General features: G+C 35.9%; 1 protein-coding gene and 1 pseudogene across 12 annotated transcripts; both read left to right on the top strand.

Moving 5' to 3' along the window:
• Positions 1 to 1,631: 1,631 nt before the first annotated feature.
• Positions 1,632 to 5,324, top strand: LOC136233165 (cytochrome P450 716B1-like; annotated as a pseudogene).
• Positions 5,325 to 10,542: 5,218 nt separating this feature from the next.
• On the top strand, positions 10,543 to 20,151 carry LOC136232339 (taxadiene 5-alpha hydroxylase-like). 12 transcript variants are annotated; one of them, XM_066021430.1, is made up of 12 exons: positions 10,543 to 10,688; positions 10,869 to 10,976; positions 11,337 to 11,392; positions 11,526 to 11,920; positions 11,995 to 12,390; positions 12,455 to 12,638; positions 12,729 to 15,183; positions 15,377 to 15,485; positions 16,088 to 16,493; positions 17,205 to 17,646; positions 17,921 to 18,108; positions 19,064 to 20,151. In XM_066021430.1, exons 9-12 carry the CDS (start codon positions 16,149 to 16,151, stop codon positions 19,382 to 19,384), a joined length of 1,296 nt encoding a protein of 431 aa, XP_065877502.1. In that variant the 5' UTR covers positions 10,543 to 10,688; positions 10,869 to 10,976; positions 11,337 to 11,392; positions 11,526 to 11,920; positions 11,995 to 12,390; positions 12,455 to 12,638; positions 12,729 to 15,183; positions 15,377 to 15,485; positions 16,088 to 16,148; the 3' UTR covers positions 19,385 to 20,151. The 12 variants fall into 12 exon arrangements, with proteins under 12 accessions (XP_065877502.1, XP_065877501.1, XP_065877503.1 ...); XM_066021429.1 differs by having other exon boundaries at positions 11,515 to 11,920; XM_066021431.1 differs by lacking the exon at positions 11,337 to 11,392.
• Positions 20,152 to 21,591: the final 1,440 nt, after the last annotated feature.

Below are 21,591 nucleotides of genomic sequence, written 5' to 3'. Positions count from 1 at the left end.
TGGAACCACTTTAACTAAAAGATCAAGGTGATCGTTAAAGGTCCACTCCATATCAATATCCGACACACCCTCACACGTGAATGCCCACTGGGCTTGAAGCGTTCATAATACATGCTCAAATTACCATGTAACTCAACAAATGGGGCTACCAGGAATCGAACTCGGGACCACTTAATCATGCTGGCTCTGGTAACTCAACAAATGGGGCTACCAGGAATCGAACTCGGGACCACTTAATCATGCTGGCTCTGGTATCATGTCATGGAACTACTTTAATTAAAAACTCAAGCTGATAGTTAAAGGTCCTCTCCATATCAATATGTGACACATCCCCACACGCGAATGCCCACTGGGCTTGAAGCGTGCACAGACCCAAATTACCATGTCCTGCAAATAACTCAACAAATGGAGCTGTCACGAATCGACCCTGAACCACTTAATCACACTGGCTCTGATGCCATGTCATGAAACCACTTTAACTAAAAGTTCAAGCTGATAGTTAAAGGTCCACTCCATATCAATATCTGACCGTTTTCCTGTTAATTGACATGATTTACCAAAAACACAACAGGTTATGCCATTTATGAAGACACTTACATTTAACATCATGAGCTCATTGATAATTGGAATAGAGCAAGGATCCAGAAGAGAAAGGCTTAGACAGCTCTTCTACCAAATTATGGAGGGGGTTATATCAGTACCGATCAATTTTCCCTTTACAAGCTTCAACCGTAGCTTGAAAGCAGGAGCAAAAATCAGAGCCGGAACTTATACATGAAAAAAGAGCAGCGCTAGAGCAACAACAGGCATCCCCTCAACAAGATCTTCTCAGTTGCTTAATTAGTCTCAGAAACGAGGATAATTCGCCAATGCTTTCTGATGAGGAAATTGCAGGTAATGCTAGTTTTACATTGGTTGCAGGCTTTGACACAACACCCATCCTGCTTACTTTCTTGATCAGGCTTTTAGCAAGTACCGCTTCTATTCATGCCAGCATTGTTCAAGGTATGCTGATTAAAGATTGAATTTTGCTAATTCTTGTTGATAATTACTAACAATTGGGACCATAGTTGATAATTACTAATAATTGGGAAATCATGAATGGAGATAGTAAATTCCAAACAAAAGGATTTTCAGGTAAATCAGCAGACAAAGTTTGAGAGTCTAAGGAAGAAGATGAATTGAAATGAGGGTATTCTTGTCGAAAGTGGATGAAAGTGTTTAGATCTATAAGATGAAAGGGAAGTGTGTCAAATATGTTAATAGACTCCTTCAAATGGGCTAGATTAATAATTAGCCCAATTATTATACGGAGCCATATTGTTTGGGGCCTAGGTGGCCGCGTCATGATACAGCCAGCCCAACCTGTAATCTTGCAGGCATCAGTATTGAAGTCAATAAAATATAACATTTCATTATTTTATATTACCCATGATCTGCAATTTTTATTTCTTTAATAGACAAATCACAGTGGAAAGATTTTATTCTAGACAACTTATGACAGCCTAATTAATCAACCCATATTTTAAGTACACCTGCCCCAATTTCAATTGTCAACTGATTCAAGAGCTTAAAACTTTGAAGTGGATGTCATTCTCACACTCTTGTGAAGTGGCTTATTTATCACTATTCCAAGTTCTAAGCCATCATATAACATATTTCTTAATTAATCTTTCACTCATGTTTATGCTTATGCAGCAGCTCTCTCTTGCAGAAATGGTTTTTGTAGTCTTTATCTTCTTGTTTATTTTCATTCTCCCTCTCTACCTTATTCTAACAAAGAAATCTTCCAAAAGGGTTCCTCCAGGGTCTTTTGGTTTGCCTATCATAGGCCAGAGCCTGAGTCTTCTGCGTGCCATGAGACAAAATACAGCAGAAGCATGGCTCGTGGAAAGAAGCAGAAAATATGGTCCTGTCTCAAAAATGCATGTCTTTGGCTCCCCAACAGTATTTCTCAATGGCCAGGCTGCTAGAAAGTTCATCTACACCAGCGATGTTCTCTCCTGTCAGAATCTTTCCGCTTATTGAAGGATTTTTGGTGAGAAGAATATCTTTGAAGTGAATGGACATGAACATAAGCGTATCAGAGGTGCCCTTGTTTCATTCCTGAAACCTGATGTGTTGAAGCAATCTGTTGGAAAGATGGATGAAGAAATTCAAAGCCAAATCAGAATGCATTGGCATGGCAAGCAAAAGATTTCGGTATGTTATTCTTCTTTGTAGGGCTGTAAATGAGCCGAACCGCTCATGAGCGGCTTCGTAGTTGGCTCGATAAAAGCTCGGCTCGGTTTATAAATGAGCTGCTCATGAGTACGATTTACTAGTTGGGTTCGTAAACGAGCTAAGCTTGAGCAGTCCAATGCTCGGCTCGAAAGCTTGCGAGCAGACTCGATTAGAACATTTATGAACAAATTTTTGTTTTGTAGAAAACTGTATAGTTTTGTGTTAGTGCACAGATATCTAAATTTAATATTATTTCATTTACTATTAGATGAGTTCGTTCACAAATAGACGAACTATTTGACAGCATCTTGTTTATTTATTTATTTGCAAACAAACTTCATAAATATAATTAACGATTTACTCCCAAACAATTTATTGTTAGATAATTTTTTGAATGGACCAAGTTCAAATAGGATTTTGGGCTCGAAGTTTGTTTTGTAGAAAACTATATAGTTTTGTGTTAGTTCACAGATATCTAAATTTAATATTATTTTATTTGCTATTAGATGAGTTCGTTCACAAATAGACGAACTATTTGTCAGCATCTTGTTTATTTATTCACAAATTTTGCTTGTGAGCTTGTTTATGTACACAATTAAAGAATTATTTGCGAACAAACTTCATAATTATAATTAACGATTTACTCACAAACAATTCATTATTAGATAATTTTGTTAATGGACCAAGTTCAAATAGGATTTTGGGATCCAAACAAACTCGAAGCTCAGCTGGAACTCTTTTATTTTCTAATGAGCTGAGCCGAGCTTGAGCAAGCCAAAGCTCGGCTCGGGCTCCAGCTCGTTAATTTTATAGCGAGCCGAGCTTGAACAGGCCAAAGCTCCGCTCGGCTCGATTACAGCCTTACATCTTTGAAGATTTGGACTTTGGTTTTCCTGTTAATTGACATGATTTATCAAAAACACAACAGGTTATACCATTTATGAAGACACTTACCTTTAACATCATGAGCTCATTTATCATTGGAATAGAGCAAGGATCCAGAAGAGAAAGGCTTAGACAGCTCTTCTACCAAATTATGGAGGGGGTTATATCAGTACCGATCAATTTTCCCTTTACAAGCTTCAACCGTAGCTTGAAAGCAGGAGCAAAAATCAGAGCCATTACTTCGGAACTTATACATGAAAAAAGAGCAGCGCTAGAGCAACAACAAGCATCCCCTCAACAAGATCTTCTCAGTTGCTTGATTAGTCTCCGAAACGAGGATAATTTGCCAATGCTGTCTGATGAGGAAATTGCAGGTAATGCTAGTTTTACATTGGTTGCAGGCTTTGACACCACACCCATCCTGCTTACTTTCTTGATCAGGCTTTTAGCAAGTGACGCTTCTATTCATGCCAGAATTGTTCAAGGTATGCTGATTAAAGATTGAATTTTGCTAATTCTTGTTCATAATTACTAGGAGGGCGAGCCTTGGTGCAACGATAAACGTTGTTGTCGTGTGACCGAGAGGTCATGGATTCGAGTCGTAGGAGCGACCTCTTGCCAAAAAAAAATTTGGCAGGGGAAGGCTTGCTCCATTGCATCCTTGTGGTGGGACCCCTCCCCGAAACCTCGCTTAGCGGGGATGGACGCGTAGTGCACCGGGCCGCCCTTGTTGATAATTACTAACAATTGGGACTGCAGAACAAGAGGAAATAGCTAAGAGTAAGGCCCCGGGAGAACTTCTGACATGGGATGATCTCCTAAGAATGAAATATACATGGAGTGTAGCAATGGAGACTCTGAGGATGTACCCTCCTCCATTTTTTACCTTGAGGAAAGTTGTGAAAGATTTCGAGTATGAAGGGTTCCAGATTCCAAAAGGATGGCAGGTATGACTTTCTACGCCTAAACCATACGCAGGCTCCCTGAACTTGTCAATTTTGTTTGCCCTCTGAACTTACGGGACGACCTATTTACCCTCTCAACTATTTAAAAGTATTATTAGTAACCCTCTATTTTCATTATAACGGAATCTTAGTACAAGTGTTCATGGAGGTATTGGAACCAGCCTGCATATATCTAGACGATTTAAAATGAGTTAAAGCTATATGCAATATTTACAAGAGAACTTCTGTACTGTCTGTACTAACCTCATTTGTAGCTTATTTTAGTAGTGCAGAACCCTTTTTATTATAACCTTGTTGGTGATTGCATCATGATTGTTTCCGTTATAATGAAAAGAGAGGGTTGCTAATACCACTTTTAAATAGTTGAAGGGGCAAATAGATCGTCCCAAAAATTCAAAGGAAAAAAAGACTAAAAGTGACAAGTTTAGGAAGCTGCATACCTACTTTCTAACTTCTAGACGTACCAATGTCGCTACCTGATAAAATTGTGTTAGAAAGGTTTAATTATTCTTTTCCTGTTCAGGTAATGGGAGCTACCTTTATGGCTCACATGAATGATGGTATATTTCCAAATGCATCAGAGTTTGATCCGACACGGTTTAAGAAACAGGTATCGATCCCTCCCTACAGTTTCATAGCATTTGGAGGAGGACCCAGAATTTGTCCTGGAAATGAATTTGCAAAGATTGAAACTTTAGTTACAATTCATAATCTGGTAACTCAGTTTACATGGAAGCTATCTTCTCCTGACATGTCATTCTCTAGAGATCCAATGCCAAGTTTCAAGAATGGTTTAGAGATACTAATTCAGCCAAAGATCTCTCTCTACTAAATATTCAAGTAAATAATTTTGTTCAATATCTATGTCCAAAGCTCTTGAATGTTGTTATCATTGCAATAATCCTGCTAATACTGTGAGGAATTTCTATCTATAGTATCAAGATTTTATACTTTATTATTTACAACCCAATTTGTAAACTTATCTCTACCAGTACTTTTGGTTGAGGTGTTGATGTCCTTCAAGAAGATCATCTATGCCCTGCAAATGGGGGTAAGCAGGTGATTTATTCTCTATGCCCTGCCTTTTCCGGTAGAGATAGTTATGGAAATTTACATCTTATCTTGTGTGGGTCCTATAACCATAATGGATCTGACATAAGATCCATATTTATGAGGAGGGTTTCAACGACTTCACTTGACAATTTAGCCGTGTGGCAGGATGGTGCCAGCATGATTTGGGTTCTAAATAGTTGTGCATTCGGTGGAAGCATCATGTATTGACAATTTAGCCGTGTGGCAGGATGGTGCCAGCATGAATTTTTTTGGTATCGCTAAATACCGCAATCAAATTCCTTATCACCGCATCCATTGGACAATTTTATCCTTGATATAAAAAAAATTCGAAATTGGGAAAAATTTTTTTAAGAGAAAATTCAAAATTTAGCCTAAACGGATGCGGCATACCGTTCCCACCATGGGTCGAGCGGTATGCCGCATCCGTTCCCGCTATGGGTCGAACGGTATGCCGCATCCGTTCCCACCATTGGTCGAGCGGAACGCGCCATGGGTCGAACGGTATGCCGCATCCGTTCCCACCATGGGTCGAACGGTATGCCGAATCCGTTTAGGCCAAATTTTGAAATATGCAAAATTCGTAAAATTTTTAGTGACGAAAAATACTAAATCATTAATTTTTTATAGCGAAAATGAAAAATTCTCCTATTTTTTGTGACGAAAAATGTAAAATCTTCATGAAAAATATGTATTATTTTCATGAGTACATAAAAAAGATGTAAATCTTAATGTTTCCGATAATCATCCATTTTCGGTGTTCGGATTGTCACATCAATTATTTTCATAATTTCAATTATTGTTGTTCGGGTTTATGATTTTGGAGAAAGAATTTTCAGTTTTTGATTAAAATTATGAGAAGCAAAAAAGTCCAAGAGAAGCGGTGATAAGGAATTTGGTTGCGGTATTTAGCAGCTGCCATTTTTTTTACTAATCAAAACCTCTTTAGCAATCAGGGCTTTCGTGTCTATGGGTCAACTAGTTGTGAACTTGTGAGGTAAGTGTCGATTGTCTCTCAAGTGGCAAGAATTTGGGTCAATTATATACAAAATTATAACTAAGTCATATCACCAAACTTAATTCTTAATACGTTATTATTCTCTATATATTATAATTTTACATCATAATTTAAAAATTTTAGGCTCCAATTCCTAAATCATAAACCCTATAAAATATATTATAAACTTCTAATTTATAAATTCTAATACTTAAATATATTAAAAGTACTGATTTTAACTAGTTTGACATAATCCAAAATTATAACTTCACATAGTTATAAATAGTTTTTAAAAGATGAATTTGTGTGTAATTTTCCCAAGAATTTGTTTGTCTAGAGTCATGTAGATCTGGGTATGGGCCGGGCTCGGACCGGCTCTGTCGGACTTTTAATAAAACCTGATGAGTCCAAGTCCAGCCCGATCCGTAATAAATTAAGTCGGGCTCGGTCTAGGATCTAAAATATGAATCTCAAGCCCGTCCGTCCAAGCCCATCTGTATATTAAAAAAAATACATTTAAAATGTCACACTAACTTCTCTCAATAAAAAAGTAGTACACAACATCTGCCGCTGCCGCTGGGCCACTTATTTAGTTTGTTGATTGTATAATTCCTTTATTTATATTATTAAGTGGCTCTGATACTAAAAAAAATTCAATACTATATTTTTTAAATAAAAATACACTTGCTTTAGTTTGTTCATTATACAATTCTTTTATTTATATATTATTAAGTGCTTTTGATGCTAAAAAAAATCTAATACTATAATTTTTAAATAAAAATACGTTTGCTTTAGTTTGTTCGTTATACAATTCTTATTTATATATTATTAAGTGCATCTGATGCTAAAAAAAATCCAATACTATATTTTTTAAATAAAAATATATTATATATTTTAATAAAATTTAATATTAATATTTTATTTATATAAGAAAATATATTTTTTTAAACATACGTTAGAACATATATTTTAACTTTTAAAACACGAACTATGAAGTTTAGAACATACGACATATTTTTTAGAACATACGTTATGTTTTTTAGAACATGCGTTATGTTTTTTCGAACATGAATTATAAATTATATTATAGAACAAATGCAAAAATGATCCAGATATCTACTAATTTTTTTTAGAACATTATACTTAATTTTTAGAACACAAACTATAAACTTTAGAACATACGTTATGTTATTTAGAATATGAGTTATAAATTATATTATAGAACAAATGCAAAAATGGTCCATATAATATTTTTTAAGTAAAAATATATTATATATTTTAATAAATTTCATGTTAATATTTTATTTATATAAGAAAATATATTTTTTTAAACATACGTTAGAACATATATTTTAACTTTTAAAACACGAACTATGAAGTTTAGAACATACGACATATTTTTTAGAACATACGTTATATTTTTTAGAACATGCGTCATGTTTTTTCGAACATTAGTTATAAATTATATTATAGAACAAATGCAAAAATGATCCAGATATCTACTGATTTTTTTAGAACATTATACTTAATTTTTATAACACAAACTATAAACTTTAGAACATACGTTATGTTATTTAAAATATGAGTTATAAATTATATTATAGAACAAATGTAAAAATGGTCCATATATTTACTGATTTTTTTAAAACATTATACTTAATTTTTAGAACACAAATTATAAAGGTTAGAACGTATGTAACAATATTTAGAACATCGTCCTTAACATTTAAAAACATAAATTACAAAAAATATAGAGGAATTAAATAAATAAAAAATTGGAGCATGTTTTTGGATTTTTTGTTCTATTAATAATTCATTATTATGCACTTTTTTTTTCTATTAATTATGCACATTTAATCGATATTAATAATTCAAACCCTACCAACAACATTCCGTTTTTTTTTAATTTTTCTACTCAAAACGACGTAGTTTTGAGTGGTTCTCACCTAAGGAAGTGTCATCACCTAAAAAAGGGTTCTCACAAGAGCCCTCTCCTATATATATATATATATATATAAACATAGTATTCAGGCCGAGTTGGTCCGATGGAAAATTCATATAGTGCAAGCTCGTCCAGTTTCTGACGGGCTTATACGAGCTTGGGCTCGGGCCGGACCTGACACCAATTTCATGTGTCCAAGTCCGGCTAAATAGGTTTGGGCGGGCCGGGCGGGCTCGCCGGTTGATGCCCAGATCTAGAGTCATGTGGTTGATGTCCTACAACAACAAGAAAGCCTTACTCCCGAAATGATTCGGAGTCGGATAACATAAACCATCATATAAAACCGTGAAATCAAGTCGTGTCAGCGACATACCCTCCACTCCCTCCTATCCATTACTATATTTTCCTCAATCCACAATAAACTCATATCATTCTCGACCACCATCTTCCAAGTTTGCTTAGGTCTTCCCCTACCTCTCACCATTACATCCCTTTGCCACTCTTCAGTCCTCCTGACCGGCGCACCAAGCGCTCTTCGTCTTATGTGGGCAAACCATCTTAGTCGGCTTTTCCTCATTTTATTCTCAATAGATGTAACCTCTACTTTTGTCCTAATTTTTAATGTCATACATCTCAAATAAAATAATAATAGAATTAATACCGAAAGCATAAAGCAATGAGTTGTCAATAGTTAAAAACTAAAATTAAAAAGATTATTTAAATAAATAAAATAATAGAATCAATAACAAAATAGAAAAACGTGATAGTGTATTAATTATCATTATGGGGATATTATGTGAAGCTTTTATCCTTCGGTTGAGAGCTTACCTATGACTGTAGTGGTTATGTTTGGATCACATTGGGATGGAGTGAGTTAAGTGTTTTTTTTTTTTTGTCTTTAATATAAGTTTCCCTTGTTTAATGTAAGTGAATTGCACACAATTTTTTTTTTTAGATAACATTATATTATCATTATATGAAATGAAATAGTTAAAAATGAGTATTAATTAATATATTTTTTGATGAAAAATTAAAATTATAATTAGGCCTAAACCATACGCAGCCTCCTGAACTTGTCAATTTTGGTCATTTTGCCCCCTGAATTTATGTGACGACCTATTTTCCCCCTCAACTATTTAAAATTGATATTAGCAACCCTCTATTTTCATTATAACGGAAACAAAATGAAGCTCCAACATTATTACAAGTGTTCATGGAAGTATTGGAAGAGATTGTATTTATTTCACATAGAAGCATTCGTAAAGCCCAAAGTGATAAATTTCGAAACAAATTACGTGAAGGGAAAATTCATGTTATTGGGAACTTCAAAATTATGTCAGCTTTACAAAGCTACATGCCTATTCCTAGTGAACATATGATTGTCTTCATTCTAACAACTAAAGTAACACAAGTTGATGAAATTGATTGCAAAATTACTATACAAAAGTTTGAGTTTGTTACTTTTACCAAGCTTATTGATAGATGTGAAAACCATTTAGTTCTAACTGGTAAGATGTTTCAAATATAGTTTTAGAATTTCATTCAGTTTCAAAGTAAATGTTAATTTTAATTGATCTTACAATGTTAATTTTGCAGATGTTGTTGGAAGAATCACAACAATAAGCTCGATCATGAAATTGATGTTAATGAAAAGAAACGAAAGAAAGTAGATCTTGAACTGATGAATTATGAATACGATCTGTAATTAAATTTTTTGCAATTTAATTTAACTTTTCTTATTTTCCATAAAACTAAATATATATTTATACTTGGTTGCTTAATTATAGAGGAAAAATGATTAGAGCCACGTTGCGAGAGAAATTAGTCATAGATTTTCATGGAAGATCAATTTCCACAAAAGATCAACCATTGGTTATTATTTTAACATCAATGACCGTGAAGACGTATTTGGGTAAGTACAATTACTAAATAGATAATGATAAAAAAATATATATAATAAATAATTTATTATAATTGTAGGTCAATATACAATATCTTCTACTATATCAATCAAGATCTATTTGAATCTCAACATTTCTGAAATCGAAAAAATTATGAACAAATAAAATTCCTTTGTATATTAATGATTTTGTCATTAACCAACAAGCTAAAGTTTATTTATTATTTATAGAAATGTGAGAATCAAATAATCCTTTTAACGAAATGATGCTTTTAGAGTCTGGAAAAGTAATATCAGACTACATATAAATTCTGTTTTTTTTTACTGAAATTAAATAAACTGAACCGAATTGAATGTTGCTGAACTGAAATGATAATATTAAAGTTTAAAAACAGCAATAATTAAAATAAATAAACTTATACTAAGAACAATAATAACAAAAAAAATATAATAATAATAATAAATAAAATAAATTAATGATCTGAAGTGAAATTAGCCATTAGCTTAATGGCAGGGTATCTTTTCCCTTCCAAAACGACATCGAATCATAGTCCCGTGTACATATGAAAAAAAGAATAGTTTATTTGATCCGAAAGAGCATCGATATTCCGATGGCGGAAGAAGACGCTTCAGAAGTGAAAAACGCGGGAAACATGACATTGCTACGGCTAAATCGAGATCAAAATCTACACAAGAGGAAAAAAGGTAACGTATTACGGATTACGAATTCAATTGGAACTTTTGTTCGTTTAGATCTAATTTGCTTTCTTCTTCGGTTTGCTAGGGATTTAAAAATGGCAGCTCATGTATTAACATAAAATACGAATTCAGGTTTTTCTCGATTCGAACTTATGTCTCTTTGGTGCGTGATTTCTGTGATTACAGGGAAGAGGAAGCGGTAGGTGTCAATAGGAAGAGGAAAGCAAGGACAGGAACAGATCAAAGAAAAGTGAATTTTCAGAAATGGCGTTAGAATTCTACAGCCAACCAAAGGTTTTTCTTCTCTTCTTTTCCACTTGTTTTGTATGATCAAACACTAAAAACAATTACCTGAAAAAAGTCAACATGTAATCTTATGTTACGCATGATCTGCAATTTAATATTAAAGTCAATAAAATTTAATATTTCATTATTTTATGCTACACATAATCTGGAATTTTTATTTCTTTAATAGGCAAATCATAGTGGAAATATTTTGTTGTAGAAAAATTGTGACACCCTAATTAATCAACCCATATTTTAAGTACACTTGCACCAATTTTCAATTGTCAACGGATTCTAGAGCTTAAAATTTTGAATCTTACACTCTTGTTGATCCATTGGATTGGATGTCGTTCTCACACTCTCGTGAAGTGGCTTACATATCACTATTCCAAGCTCCAAGGCATCAGAGCATATAATTAATGAAGGTCTAAGCTTTCATCTCAGAATTTTGATTTTTATCTAATCAGTCACTGGATAATCGAATTTCACTCCTTATGCTTATATATCACACTCTCTACCTTCTTCTAACAAAGAAATCTTCCAAAAGGGTTCCTCCAGGGTCTTTCGGTTTGCCTATCATAGGCCAGAGCCTGAGTCTTCTGGGTGCCATGAGACAAAATACAGCAGAAGCATGGCTCATGGAAAGAAGCAGAAAATATGGTCCTGTCTCAAAAATGCATATCTTTGGGGCCCCAACAGTATTCCTCCATGGCCAGGCTGCTAGCAAGTTCCTCTACACCAGCGATGTTCTCTCCAGTCAGAATCCTTCCTCTTCCAAAAGGATTTATGGCAAGAGGTATATCTTTGAATTGAGTGAAAATGAACATAAGCGTATCAGAGGTGCTCTTGTTTCATTCCTGAAACCTGATGTGTTGAAACAAACTGTTGGAAAGATGGATGAAGAAATTAGAAGCCAAATCAGGATGCAATGGCGTGGCAAGCAAAAGATTTCTGTATGTCATTTTTCTTTGATGATTTTGACTTTGCTTTTCCTATTAATTGACACGATTTATTAAAAAAATAACAGGTTATGCCATTTATGAAGACACTTACCTTTAACATCATGAGCTCATTTATTATTGGAATAGAGCAAGGATCCAGAAGAGAAAGGCTTAAACAGCTCTTCTATCGAATTGTGGCTGTAGCATCAAAGCAAGAGCAAAAATCAGAGCCATTACTTTGGAACTTATACATGAAAAAAGAGCAGCTCTAGAGCAACTACAGGCTTCCCCTCAACAAGATCTGCTCACTTGCTTAATTGCTCTCCGAAATGAGGATAATTCGCCAATGCTTTCTGATGAGGAAATTGTAGACAATGCAATTTTTACAATGGTTGCAGGCCATGACACAACATCCGTCCTGCTTACTTTCTTGATCAAGCTTTTAGCAAGTGATGCTTCTATTCGTGCCAGCATTGTTCAAGGTATGCCAATTAATTAACCTGTTAAAGATTGAATTTTGATAATTACTAACATTCAGGACTGCAGAACAAGAGGAAATAGCTAAGAGTAAGGCCCTGGGAGAACTTCTGACATGGGATGATCTGTTAAGAATGAAATATACATGGAGTGTAGCAATGGAGACTCTCAGGATGTACCCTCCTGCATTTTTTACCTTCAGGAAAGCCGTGAATGATTTCGAGTATGAAGGATTCCACATTCCGAAAGGATGGTAGGTTTTAGTTTCTAACTTCTAGCCGTATCAATGTTGCTACCTTTTAAACTTGTGTTAGAAAGGTTCAATTATTCTTTTCCTTTTCAGGTAATGGGAGCAGCTTTCACGGCTCACATGAATGATAGTATATTTCCAAATGCATCAGAATTCGATCGGGCGTGTTTTGAGAAACAGGTATCGATCCCTCCCTACAGTTTCAATGCATTGGGAGGAGGTTACAAGATTTGTCCTGGAAATGAATTTGCAAAGATTGAAACTTTAGTTACAATACATAATCTGGTAACTCAGTTTACATGGAAGGTTTCTTCTCCTGAAATGGCATTCTCTAGAGATCCAATGCCAAGTTTCAAGAATGGCTTAGAGAGCCAAAGATCTCTACTAAATTCAAGTAAATGGTTTGTTCAGTGGAAGTTCAAATTGGGTGAAATCAGTTGCAATTTATGCGTTTGAAGCTCTATTAATGCTGTCAGGAATTTCTAGTCAATAGTTTCTAGATTTTAAAATGTGTGTTTGAAGCTGTCACATATATCTGTAGAAAGAAGAAGGATTGGTTCTACTATTCACCAATTATGTTAGTTGTTGAATTGCATTAGTTAATTAATATCTTATTTGCATCATATTATGAATTCCCTAAATAGCTCTGCGAGCTATATAGCATTGTTAGGAATTGTTATTAGCCAGATGTCTTATTCTCTGTATAAGGAGAACATTTATGTAGTAGCTGCTAATGCAAATGATTAACGAAATCGCTCTCTTTCTAATTCTATTCTTTCTCTCTTCTCTTTCTTACCTCATTCTTCTGCCTCGTTTTTTTTATTATTCTCTAGTCTTAGAGACTGAGGGCGAGCCTTGGCGCAACGGTAAACGTTGTTGTCGTGTGACCAAGAGGTCACGGGTTCGAGTCTTAGGAGCGGCCTCTTGCCAAATAAATTGGCAGGGGAAGGCTTGCCCCAGTACACCCTTGTGGTGGGACCCCTCCCCGGACCCTCGCTCAGCGGGGACACGTAGTGCGACCGGGCCGCCCCCTTTTTTCTAGTCTTAGAGACTCCAATTCTCGACCTTCCAGCATGTGCTTCTGATTGTTCAAACAAGTTTACCATAACTTATATCTCATCAGAAGCTCTGTCTAAGTGATAAACTAATTGAGCGCATTATTGAAAATCAGAACCAAGCTCAATAGTCCGTTAGTGTCGCTGATCTGAACTTGCTTCTAAAACCTCCCTGGTAATGAGACCACTCAAATTCTTTTAGAGGGTCTATCCACTACTAGACCCTTTCTGTTTTTTTGGATCTAATTACACATTCTGGAAGAGTAGAATGAAGAATTTTATCCAAGCACAGAGTATGAGCGCTTGGTTAGTAATAACCAGAGGCCCATATGAACCTACTGAAGTAGTGGAGGGAACTGTTGCCTTAAAGATACAGGATAGATGGACAGATGTTGATTTGAAAAAGCTGCAAATTAACGCTTCGGCTATAAATATGCTTCACTGCGCACTAGATGCTGCAGCGTACAATAAGATCTCAGGATGTGAGACAGCCCAGGAGATCTGGAACAAACTAGAAGTAACCTATGAAGGAACCAGCAAGGTGAAAAAGTCCAAGGTAAACCAAAATATGCGACTCTATGAGTTATTTGAAATGAAGGATGGAGAAGGCATCTCTGACATGAATACCAAATTCACCAATATAATAAACGAGTTCAAAAGATTGGGAAAAGTCTTCTCGGAAGAGGAGCAAGTCAAGAAAATCCTCAAAAGCCTTCCAAAAGGTTGGCAGGCCAAGAAGACGGCCATTGAGGAAGCTCAGAACTTAACCACATACAAATATGATGAGCTGATAGGTTCTCTTCTGACACACGAAATCTCAATGAATAATTTTGAGAAAAAAGAAAAGTCAGAAGATAAGAAACAAAAATCAATAGTGCTGAAAGCTGACTCCTCTAAAGAAAACACTACTGATGATAAAGAAATGGCAGTGTTCACACGCAAGATGAAGCGAATGTTCCGAAAGAACGACCATTATAAGAAGCCATTCAGGAATAAAGTGATGGAAAATTCAGAGAAGAATCTTCAAAGCCCATCACCTATTTTGAATGCCACCAGCCAGTGGTGTGGTATCAAAATCACAAGAACATGGAACAAAGGAGTTTGGAGTTAAGGAGCCCAGTAGAAGCATGAGGGATCCATTGAAGCTGTCAATTAGACCTATGACGAGGAGTCATGCAAAGAAAGACCAACAAATGCTTAATGGACTCGTCTTGAGCTTCTTTAAGCAAGGAATGGATTCTAGCGAAATCATTAGAGATGGTTTATTTTTGTGTTCAGTAGCGGAGCTAGGACTCAAACCTCGTAGTAGCATAGAATAAATTAACCCACAATTAGCCATATAAACATATGAAAAAGGAATAGTTTGTTTGAACCGAAAAGAGTATCTATATTCCAATGGCGGAAGAAGACGCAGCAGGATCGAAAAGCGTGGGATGGAAGCATGCCATTGCTACGGCTAAATCAAGAACAAAATCTACATGAGAGAAAAAAAGGTAACGTATTACGGATTAAAAATCCAGGTTTTTCTCAATTGGAACTTTTGTTCGTTTAGATCTAATTTGCTTGATTTTCTTATTCGGTTTGCTAGGGATCTAAAAATGTATTAACATAGAATGATGAAATATTACGAATTCAGGTTTTTCCCAATTGGAACTGATGTCCGTTTGGTGATTTATGTGATTACAGGGAAGAGGAACCGGTAGGTGTCAATAGGAAGAGGAAAGCAAGGAGAGGAACAGATCGAAGGAAAAGTGGATTTTCAGAAATGGCGTTAGAATTCTACAACCAACCAAAGGTTTTGCTTTCAAACCTTTAATTTAACTAGGTTTTTCTTCTCTTCTTCTCCACATGTTTTGTATGATATAAAACTAGAAACAATTACAGTCAACATGTAAACTCGCTGGCATCAATATTGAAGTCAATAAAATATAATATTTCATTATTTTATGTTACACATGATCTGCAATTTTTATTTCTTTAATAGACAAATCATAATGGAAATATTTTATACTAGAAAAATTATGACAGCCTAATTAATCAACCCATATTTTAAGTACACTTACACCAATTTCAATGAACGGATTCAAGAGCTTGAAATTTTGAATCTTACACTCTTGTTGATCCATTGGATGTCATTCTCATGCTCTTGTGAAGTGGCTTATTTATCACTATTCCAAGTTCTAAGGCATCAGAGCATATCTCTTAATTAATGAAGGTCTAACCTTTCATCTCAGATTTTTGATATTTATCTAATCAGTCACTGGATAATCGAATTTCACTCATGTTTATGCTTATGCAACAACTCTCACTTGTAGAAATGGTTTCTGTAGTCTGTATCGTCTTGTTTATTTTCCTTCTTCCCATGTACCTTCTTCTAACAATGAGATCTCCCAAAAGGGTTCCTCCAGGGTCTTTTGGTTTGCCTATCATAGGCCAGAGCCTGAGTCTTCTGCGTGCCATGAGACAAAATACAGCAGAAGCATGGCTCATGGAAAGAAGCAGAAAATATGGTCCTGTCTCAAAAATGCATGTCTTTGGCTCCCCAACAGTATTCCTCAATGGCCAGGCTGCTAGAAAGTTCATCTACACCAGCGATGTTCTCTCCTGTCAGAATCTTTCCGCTTATAGAAGGATTTTTGGTGAGAAGAATATTTTTGAAGTGAGTGGACATGAACATAAGCGTATCAGAGGTGCACTTGTTTCATTCCTGAAACCTGATGTGTTGAAGCAATCTGTTGGAAAGATGGATGAAGAAATTCAAAGCCAAATCAGAATGCATTGGCGTGGCAAGCAAAAGATTTCGGTATGTTATTCTTCTTTGTAGGGCTGTAAATGAGCCGAACCGCTCATGAGCGGCTCGGTAGTCGGCTCGATAAAAGCTCGGCTCGATTTGTAAATGAGCTGCTCATGAGTACGATTTACTGGTTCGGTTCGTAAACGAGCTGAGCTTGAGCAGTCCAATGCTCGGCTCGAAAGCTCGCGAGCAGACTCGATTAGAACATTTATGAACAAATTTTTGTTTTGTAGAAAACTATATAGTTTTGTGTTAGTTCACAAATATCTAAATTTAATATTATTTCATTTGCTATTAGATGAGTTCGTTCACAAATAGACGAACTATTTGTCAGCATCTTGTTTATTTATTCACAAATTTTGCTTGTGAGCTTGTTTATGTACACAATTAAAGAATTATTTGCGAACAAACTTCATAATTATAATTAACGATTTACTCACAAACAATTCATTATTAGATAATTTTGTTAATGGACCAAGTTCAAATAGGATTTTGGGATCGAAACAAACTCGAAGCTCAGCTGGAGCTCTTTTATTTTCTAATGAGCTGAGCCGAGCTTGAGCAAGCCAAAGCTCGGCTCGGGCTCGAGCTCGTTAATTTTATAGCGAGCCGAGCTTGAACAGGCCAAAGCTCCGCTCGGCTCGATTACAGCCTTACATCTTTGAAGATTTGGACTTTGGTTTTCCTGTTAATTGACATGATTTATCAAAAACACAACAGGTTATGCCATTTATGAAGACACTTACCTTTAACATCATGAGCTCATTTATCATTGGAATAGAGCAAGGATCCAGAAGAGAAAGGCTTAGACAGCTCTTCTACCAAATTATGGAGGGGGTTATATCAGTACCGATCAATTTTCCCTTTACAAGCTTCAACCGTAGCTTGAAAGCAGGAGCAAAAATCAGAGCCATTACTTCGGAACTTATACATGAAAAAAGAGCAGCGCTAGAGCAACAACAAGCATCCCCTCAACAAGATCTTCTCAGTTGCTTGATTAGTCTCCGAAACGAGGATAATTTGCCAATGCTGTCTGATGAGGAAATTGCAGGTAATGCTAGTTTTACATTGGTTGCAGGCTTTGACACCACACCCATCCTGCTTACTTTCTTGATCAGGCTTTTAGCAAGTGACGCTTCTATTCATGCCAGAATTGTTCAAGGTATGCTGATTAAAGATTGAATTTTGCTAATTCTTGTTCATAATTACTAGGAGGGAGAGCCTTGGTGCAACGATAAACGTTGTTGTCGTGTGACCGAGAGGTCATGGATTCGAGTCTTAGGAGCGACCTCTTGCCAAAAAAAAATTTGGCAGGGGAAGGCTTGCTCCATTGCATCCTTGTGGTGGGACCCCTCCCCGAAACCTCGCTTAGCGGGGATGGACGCGTAGTGCACCGGGCCGCCCTTGTTGATAATTACTAACAATTGGGACTGCAGAACAAGAGGAAATAGCTAAGAGTAAGGCCCCGGGAGAACTTCTGACATGGGATGATCTCCTAAGAATGAAATATACATGGAGTGTAGCAATGGAGACTCTGAGGATGTACCCTCCTCCATTTTTTACCTTGAGGAAAGTTGTGAAAGATTTCGAGTATGAAGGGTTCCAGATTCCAAAAGGATGGCAGGTATGACTTTCTACGCCTAAACCATACGCAGGCTCCCTGAACTTGTCAATTTTGTTTGCCCTCTGAACTTACGGGACGACCTATTTACCCTCTCAACTATTTAAAAGTATTATTAGTAACCCTCTATTTTCATTATAACGGAATCTTAGTACAAGTGTTCATGGAAGTATTGGAACCAGCCTGCATATATCTAGACGATTTAAAATGAGTTAAAGCTATATGCAATTTTTACAAGAGAACTTCTGTACTGTCTGTACTAACCTCATTTGTAGCTTATTTTAGTAGTGCAGAACCCTTTTTATTATAACCTTGCGGGGCGTTTGGTATTCTATTGGGATAGGGATAAGGATAAAGGTTGGGATAGAGATAAGGATAAATGGTTGGGATACGGATAAAAATATAATTCGAGAATTATTATTCAATGTTTGGTATGTGGGATAGAGATAGGGATAAAATAATACATTTTACTATTTTAACCTTATTTAAACTACATAACATTAATTTGAGGGATAAGATGGACTTTTCCATCCTATTAAAATCGCAGGAGCTTATCCCACCTCCTTATACCACCCCCCTTCCTGAGTATAGGATTTGAGGGATAAGAGATTTATCCCTTATCTGTCTCACTCTTCTATCTCACAAACAAACACGAGATAACTTATCTCGTGTTTTTTTATCCCTATCCCACCTCCTATATCCCTTCTAACAAACACCCCGTTGGTGATTGCATCATGATTGTTTCCGTTATAATGAAAAGAGGGGGTTGCTAATACCACTTTTAAATAGTTGAAAGGGCAAATAGATCGTCCCAAAAATTCAAAGGAAAAAAAGACTAAAAGTGACGAGTTCAGGAAGCTGCATATGGTTTAGGCCTACTTTCTAACTTCTAGACGTACCAATGTCGCTACCTGATAAAATTGTGTTAGAAAGGTTTAATTATTCTTTTCATGTTCAGGTAATGGGAGCTACCTTTATGGCTCACATGAATGATGGTATATTTCCAAATGCATCAGAGTTTGATCCGACACGGTTTAAGAAACAGGTATCGATCCCTCCCTACAGTTTCATAGCATTTGGAGGAGGACCCAGAATTTGTCCTGGAAATGAATTTGCAAAGATTGAAACTTTAATTACAATTCATAATCTGGTAACTCAGTTTACATGGAAGCTTTCTTCTCCTGACATGTCATTCTCTAGAGATCCAATGCCAAGCTTCAAGAATGGTTTAGAGATACTAATTGAGCCAAAAATCTCTAGTGAATATTCAAGTAAATGATTTGTTCAGTGGAAGTTCAAATAGTGTGAAAATCAGTTGCAATTTCTTTTCAATATCTATGTCTGAAGCTCTATCAATGCTGTCAGGAATTTGTATCAATAGTTTCTACATATCATGTGTTTGAAGCTCTATTAATGCTGTCAGGACTTACTTTGGTTGAGTCCTTCAAGATCATCTCCTAATACTGGATATTCCTTTAGATGACATGTTAGTGTTTTCCTAGGATTTGCTATGTGATACAACAATGGGGTAGGGAGGTAATTTCTCTATGATCTTCCGATGTGTCTGGTCTATGATCGGCACCTGCACTCTAATGATTAGGCAAACGGGTAAGTGTCGTTCTCGTTTTCTCGCGCGTTTTCGGGGGGTACCGCTAACTAGGAGCGGTTCGCTTCTTTCTTGAATAAGCAGGGATAGAACCAGTCCTTGCATCTCTAACAGAGGTTGCTCTATAGAGTGCCAAAACTTAACACATCATATTAAAATCTAATATTTTTTTTTATGCTCTGCCTTCTATCTTGCCGATGATTGGCACTTGCCAATTTTTTTGATAAGAGGCCGCTCCTAAGACTCGAATCCGTGACCTTTCGGTCACACGACAACAACGTTTACCGTTGCGCCAAGGCTCGCCCTCATGAACTAGAAGATAGTTTTGTAAATTTTGTAGCTTACCTTGAACCTTGTTTGTCTTTATGTAGAGATTAATGTCATCATTATCTGGTGGATTCCATAGAAAAAATAATGGATATGACTTGTTTATGGGATGAAAGTTGGCAAAAAAAAAAAAAAAAAACATTGGACTCCTTATCTTTCATTTTTTTTTGGTTCATTAAGCTCTTAATCTTTTATTTTTGGTCTCATTAAGCTCTTGATGACAGAAAAAAGTAATTTTGGACATAACATTCGGTTAACAGATCGTTATTCATTGCACTTGCATTCAAAATTTATATTTTTTCACTGTTTGAAAACAGTTTTGGATGTGTAATGTGGCTATAGGAAAACTGTAAAAACCTTAATTCAAATGGTAAAAAATATATTTTTTAATAATTTCAAATAAAGACGAAGTTAATAACGTCTTTTTAACAGAATTACATGTTCACAACTTACTAATTTGATCATCAAGGGCTTAATGAGACAAAAATAAATGATCAGGAACTTAATGTATCCAAATAAAAGGTCAAAGACTTAATGAACCAAAAAAATGAAAGATCAGAAGCCTAATAATGCTTTTTGCCATGAAAGTTTCGGTAGCTTCAACTGATATTTTACGCGTGTGGTAGGATGGTGCTAGCGTGATTTGAGTTCCAAGTAGTTGTGCCTCTGGGGGAATGTCTTATCATTGGTCCACGTGATTACTTCATTTATTTGCATGTTTTCAAGACGTAGGTTCACGTGGCTACTTCATTTATTTATATGTTATCAATATCCCTATCGATAAACCTGAAGCCTTTTAAAGTTTCTGTTGGAACTTGAATATAAAAACAGCAGGATACCGAACAAAAATTAAATGGGCAGAGTCGCGGACAATGTCGCTTTCTTTAAGACGTTCGCGGAACTGCTGGAAAATTGCAAGCAGTATGAACTCCGGTCGCCTCCAGGATAAAACAGTCCTTTGTAATACGATTTTGTATTGCAACCGTACAAAATCGTTTCTGTCTACACTCTCAATTTGTTTGCTCAGTTTCGAAATACAGAATGAATGAAATTAATTGTTTGTTGAATGGCAGTCTTACACCACCTATTTATACAGAAAAATAGAGCTGTTGAGCTCTGATTTACAAGAGAAGAAGGTGTGAGGAAAATCAGGAAGGTGGAGAAAGATTGGGTAGTGAGAGAGACACGTTCAGGAAAAGAGACGTTAGATAACGTTCACAAAAACTAAATCAGAGACAATTAAATTAAATAAAAAATATAACGAATTTAATATAATAATAATAAAAATATTATTAATTTTTTTCAATAAAAAATTATAGTATTTACACCAACCCAACCCAATCCAACCCGGCCCGGTTTGGTCAGACGGACGGCGGCGACGCGCGTGCGTGTGGTGGTCAACCAAGAGGTAGGTCCTCACCATTTCACAAAAGTGGGTACCCCTTGGGGCACACCCCAAACATGTGAGGACCTCCTTAATAAGTATCTCCATCAAGTGCTTTGAAAGTAATGTGGGATACTTTCCATCCTAAGAAAAAAACAAAGACAATACT

Source organism: Euphorbia lathyris, chromosome 6, assembly GCF_963576675.1.
Source record: "Euphorbia lathyris chromosome 6, ddEupLath1.1, whole genome shotgun sequence".
NCBI classification, from domain to species: Eukaryota; Viridiplantae; Streptophyta; class Magnoliopsida; order Malpighiales; family Euphorbiaceae; genus Euphorbia; species Euphorbia lathyris.
This window is presented reverse-complemented; position numbering and strand designations above follow the sequence as displayed.

Excerpts from the sequence above, each read along its gene's own strand:
- LOC136232339 (XM_066021431.1), top strand. The coding sequence starts at position 16,149 with ATGAGACAAAATACAGCAGAAGCATGGCTCATGGAAAGAAGCAGAAAA. Across the intron at positions 17,647-17,920 it reads TCATGCCAGAATTGTTCAAG|AACAAGAGGAAATAGCTAAG; the intron begins GTATGCTGATTA and ends TTGGGACTGCAG. Across the intron at positions 18,109-19,063 it reads AGATTCCAAAAGGATGGCAG|GTAATGGGAGCTACCTTTAT; the intron begins GTATGACTTTCT and ends TTTCATGTTCAG.